The sequence below is a fragment of the Bison bison genome, unplaced genomic scaffold (assembly GCF_000754665.1).
Source record: "Bison bison bison isolate TAMUID 2011002044 unplaced genomic scaffold, Bison_UMD1.0 scf7180017833704, whole genome shotgun sequence".
Classification (NCBI taxonomy): Eukaryota; Metazoa; Chordata; class Mammalia; order Artiodactyla; family Bovidae; genus Bison; species Bison bison.
The window spans coordinates 20,010-26,136 of record NW_011472125.1 but is presented as its reverse complement, the minus strand read 5'-3'; the positions used below and the strand labels follow the sequence as shown (position 1 = coordinate 26,136).

Genomic DNA, 6,127 nt, shown 5'->3' with positions numbered 1-6,127 from the left:
CAGCGAGGCCCCTCCATCCCTCCATCCACCTTCCTGCCAGTGCAGCCCCCACCCATCCATCCACCTTATTCCTCCCTTCCTCTACCCACCTGTCCACACATCCATTCATCCACCCACCCATCTGTCCATCATCCATCCACCCACCCATCTGTCCGTCATCCATCCACCCATCCATCATCCATCCATCTGTCCATCCATCCACCCATCTGTCCATCATCCGTCCATCCACCCACATCATCACAGCCATTGTGGTCACACCACATTCACCCATGAGTTGTAAACACATCATAGTCCCTGCTGGGCTAGCCTTGTTCTTTATTGGCCAAAGTTTCTCCAGTCTTGGTAGCACACACACACAGGGTGGGGGCAGTGCAAGGGGCCCCTCGGCCTGGATCCTGGCCTCCCCTCAGCCCAGTGGGGCCTGGAGGAAGGGGCAGCAGGTGTAGGCCGGGTGTCTTGTTGATGAAGGGACCCCAAGGGCAGCCCCCTCCCCACCTCAGGGCTGGAGGTGTAGGCGGGGGGTGCCAACTCCATGGGGGTTTCCCTCTTCTGAGTAGAGGGGCCTTGGCTCTCCTGTGCACAACCAGACAGCCTGCCTCTACCCGAAGGCCCTGGGTCCCCTCACCCACCTACTTGTCCCCAGCTCGGCCACACAAAACAGTAGAAACCCACAAATCATCCCATTCAGTTAAAAACGACTGCTTCAGCCCAACTGAGTGAGTTGGGGGCAGAGCTGTGGAGCGGGGGCTCCGGTCCTCCCTGGCTCCGCCGCTTCGGTGGGGAGGTCTGTGAGGGCCTGTCCCCAGGGGAATCTGGGAGCCAGGTCACAAGCTCAGGGTGCCCCGGACGCAGCCACTGGACCCGCCCCTCCAGGTGGCCGGGTGGGGGCCGTGGTGCATGCGGTGTGGGTCAGGGCTAGGCTGCGGCATTTAGAAAGCAGACCACGAGGGCAGGAGCGTGCAGGCAGGCCAGGGGGGCGCCAGGGGGTCCTGGCCTCAACAGCCCGAGGCTCCGAGAGGCCGCGGTGAGGCCAGGTAAGGCACGGACTCTGGGCTTCCCGGGGGCTGGCCCAGCCTGGCCCGGGGCCCCGCCCAGCAGCTTGCCCGGCAGCCCTGCCGTGGCTCCTCACTTGGCTCTGGACCTGGGCCTGAGGCCTGTGGGGAGAGGAGAGAACGTGGTCAGAGCGGCCTGGCTGGGGGCCGCGGCACGGTGCCCACCCCAGAGGCCCTTTCTCTGGAGCAGCGAGGCGCCCTCAGGTGGCAGGTGCCAGCTGACCCCCAGCAGGCTGGCTCCCGTCCACCCATCGGGCCCGGGGTCGCCAGGCATGCTTCTCGCCTGAGACGGACGGGCCGGCGTGGTCTCCGTGGTGTCCTGTTTCCGAGTCCCACCCCGGCCACACTCTCCGGCCCACTATCGCCAGCTCTCCCTGGGGCTCACTCGGCCACTTCCCCACCAGCCCCTCAGTGGAGGCCTCCTGCCCTCTTTCTGCTCCATCCTCGGGGCACCAGCACCCCCGGCCCCCAACTCCTGCTCCTGTGTGCACCCAGCGCCCTCCACGCTCTCGAGTCCAGGGACCCTTGCCTGGCTGTTTCCCCCAAAGGCCCTGCTCTCCTGGCCCCCACGGACCCAGGCAGCTCGTGGGGGGTGGGCATCAGTGCTCAGAAGAGACAGACGAGAACAACCGGGGCAGAAGCAGATGGTCGGTCACTCCCGCTGGGGCCCTGCCCCACGAGGAGCCGGCAGGCAGGGCCCGGCCGGCGGGGGTGGACAGATGGAGGGGGTGCGGCTGTCCTTAAGAAAGGACCTGAGGAGGCGGCCTAAGGCCACTCATCCCGTGGGCATGGGAGCACTGCACTGTGGGCACAGACCACCCGCCCCCGACACTGCCCACCAGGGCGAGGGCAGCAGGGAAGCTCGTGGGAGGAAGGACAGGACAGAAACCAAAGTGCAGACTGAGAGCCACCCCTGGCCTCGCCCACTGGCTGCTCACTCATCCCAGAGTGAAAGCCACACTCGGGCAGCAGAGGGTCCACCGAAACCGCCAGCTGACCTCTCAACTGGTGTCCGTGCCGCTGAGCACGGGGCAGATGGGCCCGTGAGCCTCTCCTGCGGTGCTCTGGGGAGGACTTCTGTCACTGGGTGTGGGTCCTGCCCCCAACGCAATCTGGACCCGGCGGGGGAAGAACAGGATGCCCCCAAAGTGACTTGTGTCTTCAGCGTGACACAAGACGGGGGTGACTGGGTGTGCGGTCCCAGTAGGACCTCGGTCCAGAAAAGCAAAGCAACGGCCACAACGGGCAGACGGAGACGCGGGGCCGCCCTGAGGTTGCAGGGGAGGCTGGCTCACCATCCAGGTATGTGGCGGGGAACGGCCCTGACCTGGGGACCAGGGACGAGCCCAGGGGTGGCGTGTCCTGACGACTCAAACTGGTCTGTGAAGGTGCGTGGGGAGGGGGTGTGGGTGGGAGAAGGAAGCAGATGTTAGTAGTTTTCCTATATTTTGCATGTTTTTGAAATTTCAAGGTGAAGAGTAGATGGTGTTCACTGGGACCTCCTTACAAAATTTCCTTCAACTTGAAGTTTTTTTCCAAACAAAAAGCAGGGAGACAAAGAGGAGCGGCCCTCCCTCCCTCCTAACCCAGGGACGAGGGGCTGGCGGGGGGAGCTCGAGGGAGCTCAGACCCCACACTAGGCTCAGTGATCTTCACCAGACAGCGGTCACATGTGGCTGCGGTCCCCAAACCCACAGAGGCACCCCCCAAGGTCCCCCACACCAAGGGCCAGCAGCTGGGGCTGCAAGGCCAGATCCTGGCCCCGAGGGCTGTGCAGGGCTCCTGTAAAGTGAAGGCAGGTGTGTCAGAGCAGAGAGCCCAGCTGGCAACCCCCCAGGGGCGACCCCTGGAGCAGAGGGAAAGGCTGTGCCTGGCGGCCAGAGCTGCCCCGGACCACACCCCCGCCCCAGCCTCCAGCACCTGCTGGACCTCGCCTCAAGTCCAGTGGGCAGGAGGTGCGTGGAGAACCAGGGCTGCCCTCATGCAGCTCCGGACCCAACAGGGCTCCCAGTCCCCACATCCGATCATGGTCCACAGCCCAGGCCGGTGTGTGGCGAGGACCCAGGCCTGTTGCTCTGGTCACACCTGTGAGCCTTGTCAAAGACCCCAACTGGCCGGCCCACTTTCAGGGGTCCTGGGAGGCCCGGAGCCCGTCACCAGGGAGTCACCTACAGACCCGTCCCTAGGTCTCCTCCCCCCTAGAAAAGAGACCTGAGCACCTCTGCAGGGGCGGGCAGCCTGCCTATCCCTCTCTGGCTCCCTGGGGATGCGTGTGGCTCGCACCAGGGCCAGAGGAGGGTGCCCTGAGGAGAGACCCGGAGAAAGGGGAGGCCCTGGGGGAGGGAGTGAGCCAGCCGCTCAGGCAGGAGGGCCTCTCTCCCACCCTCAGGGCCCTGGAGCCCCATTCACCCGTCTGCAGGCAGCGGAGGCCCCTTCTGCCCCAGGAAGAGACGAAAAGGCAGCTAAGCAAGGCTCTGAGAGGGCAGGAGGGGAAGCCGGATGCCAGGAGGGTCCCGGGGAGGGCTGGGGGAAGTGATTAGTGTTGAGGAGAGCTGGCGCAGGCCTGGCCCTGCCGCCAGTTAGTGCTGAGCGCCAGGCGGGTACCTACCTCACTGGATCACACAGAGCCTTTTTGTTTTATTATCGTCAGGGTCGGGGGCAACCTCTGCTTCCAAATAAAAGAGACACGCTCAACATCTCGTCCCTCACGAGCGACCCTGGACTTAAGAGTCGGGGCTGGGGCCACATGGATGCCGAGTCGAAGTGCAGCCGCGCCCCAGGCCCCCCACCGCGCCCGGCTGGGGCTGGCATCACCAGGCAGAGATAGTGTGGGTTAGGGGCGCAGCCGCCGGGCGGGGCCCTCCCAGTACAGAGACACCGCTGTCTCCTCTGCGGCAGGTCCGGAGGGGCGGGGAATCGCCCACTCTCAGGGGCAGCGGCTGGCCTCAGGGGAGGTCCAGGCCCCGGCGTGGGATGGATGAGCTCGGACCATGTGTCGATGCCCCCAGCCCCCCTGCTCCGAAGGGTGAGGAGGGACACAGCCCCGTTGACTTGCCCGCCCGGCATCCCTGCTCCGCAGGGTGGGGAGGGACAGGACCTGAGTTACCTTCCTGGTTCCTGGAGGAGCGCTTCTTCCTCCGTTTGCCTGTGCCCTTTGACGTCCGGCCCTGAGCCCTGGGGAGGGTGCTGGACCCCGACGAGTCAGTCACGGCATCCTCGGAGAAGGACCTGTCCAGGGAGGTGTCCAGCGCAGAGTCTGGGGCTGTGAGCTCCCCGTCCCCATCCTCATCAGGGCCTGCAGCGGGGAGGCCGGCGCGGTGGCAGTGGGCAGCTGCGTCCTCCAGGCCCTCATCTGCACTGCTGGCCTCAGCCTGGCGGGCACCCAGTGTGGCCGGGGGCTCCTCAGCGTCTGGGCTCAGATCCATGGCTTTGGGGGGCTGGTCACTGAAGTCGAGGGGCTTCAGGGCTTGAGCGTCTCCCAGTACCACTGGCCAAGCCCCTGCAGGGGGTTGGGGGCCCTGGGGGTCCTCCGTGGGTAGGAAATCGCTGGCATCTGTGTACCAGGAAGAACGCCTCTCCAGGGCCCCAGGGCCACCCATCTCTGATGAGTCTCCAGTGGGCTGGCGGCTGGTGGGAACGGCATCCGCGAGGTCCCAGCCCTGGGGCTCCCTGGCGGCTGCAGCATCCAGACCAGGCTCAGAGGTGGGGGGGCTGGCACCTCCCATGGGGTCCCTGGTGGCGGCTGTGGATGAACTACTGGTCAGTGGAGGACACAGGCCCCACCCCCTGAGTGAACCCAACCCCCAGGGCCCTGCTCAGGATGTCCCAAGTCAATACCGCCTGTCCTGTGAAGCCCCCTCCCTGGGAAGCCTTCCCTGGTGGTTGAGTGGGTTCCCACGGGGCAGGCCTGGGCCCTGGATTCCACAGTCTGTACCCAGCGTGGGGGATCAAGGCACACTGGGCCCATGGCGATCACATATGTCACCCCTTCCCCCTGAACCCCCAAGGCAACCTGCCCAGGAGTGGAGGGTCCCACCCCAAGGCCTCGTCCCGCCTCCCCCAGCCACCTCAGAGCCCCTCTGAGCCCCAGGGCATATGTCAACGAGCCCATTGGCCCAGCTCTCCTGCCTGCCCGGGGGCCGGATGAATGGCTGTCACAGCAACCAGGGAACCCTCTGCTGCAGCAGAGATGTGTGCAAGGATCATGCGACTGAGGTGTCCCTTATCTCAGGGCAACAGGGAAGAGGGGCAGGCTCTCCTGTGCAATCAAGGAGGGCTTCCTGGAGGAAGGGAGGCACTAGGCTGCAAGGACGGCTTCCTGGAGGAAGGGAGGCACTAGGCTGCAGGGATGGTGGGAAGGGAAGGGTGAGGGAGGGGGTGGAGGGTCTCACCAGGTGCCTTGTTCCTCGGGGGGTCGGTGGCGGCTGCCCTGCTGGCCGCCTCTGCGTCCCCTCGGCCGCGGGCCGTCTTGCGCAGCTGGAAGCCCTTCCTGATGTCAGCCAGCAGGGCGTCGATGACACACACCTCTTCTTGCTTCCCGCCTCCCCTCCTGGCTGAGGAGCCCAGAGACCATCAGGGACACTGCCCAGCGTCCCCAGAGCCCCTCAACTCTCGAGGAGGGAGGAAAGGCCACAGCCCAGACTGGGTGGTCCCCAGCCGCCCGCTGCCCAGCTCACCGGCCTTGCCACCCTCGCCCCGAGGCCTGCGGGCCTCCTCCTCTGCCAGCTGCTGCTTCCTCCTCTCAGCCTTGGCTGCCTGCTCCTTCCGATCCTTGTTCTCCTGCGGGACGGACGCAGCCCGTGACCCCAGGCCTCCGGCACCCCATTCCACCTGCCCTGCTCGGGGACAGCGGGGACTGCAAGCCCACCACACATCCTCCCACCCACCTTCAGGGCACGGAGGAAGAGATCCCGGAAGGTCTTCATGGTGCTGAGCGTGTCCTCCAGGGATAGCTGCTGGGTGTCCTCACACAGGTAACTAGCCAGCTCCAGCTGCTTCTGCTCGATGGCCTGGAACACCCCCTCCAGAGCCTGCGAGTCTGTGATGCTGGCCTGTGTAGAGGGGAGACGTGGGGA

At 65.6% G+C, this 6,127-nt stretch overlaps 1 protein-coding gene across 1 annotated transcript in view; it reads right to left on the bottom strand.

The window, feature by feature from the left end:
* Window positions 1–298: 298 nt before the first annotated feature.
* LOC104983142 (inverted formin-2-like) overlaps window positions 299–6,127 on the bottom strand; it is a 10,941-nt gene continuing 5,112 nt past the window's right edge. The window contains exons 10-14 of the mRNA XM_010832615.1: window positions 5,939–6,103; window positions 5,729–5,831; window positions 5,444–5,605; window positions 4,159–4,794; window positions 299–1,154 (exon numbers count right to left, since the gene is read on the bottom strand). Coding sequence (XP_010830917.1) covers window positions 1,126–1,154; window positions 4,159–4,794; window positions 5,444–5,605; window positions 5,729–5,831; window positions 5,939–6,103 — 1,095 coding nt within the window. The 3' untranslated portion in view covers window positions 299–1,125. The remainder of the gene's footprint in view (window positions 1,155–4,158; window positions 4,795–5,443; window positions 5,606–5,728; window positions 5,832–5,938; window positions 6,104–6,127) is intronic.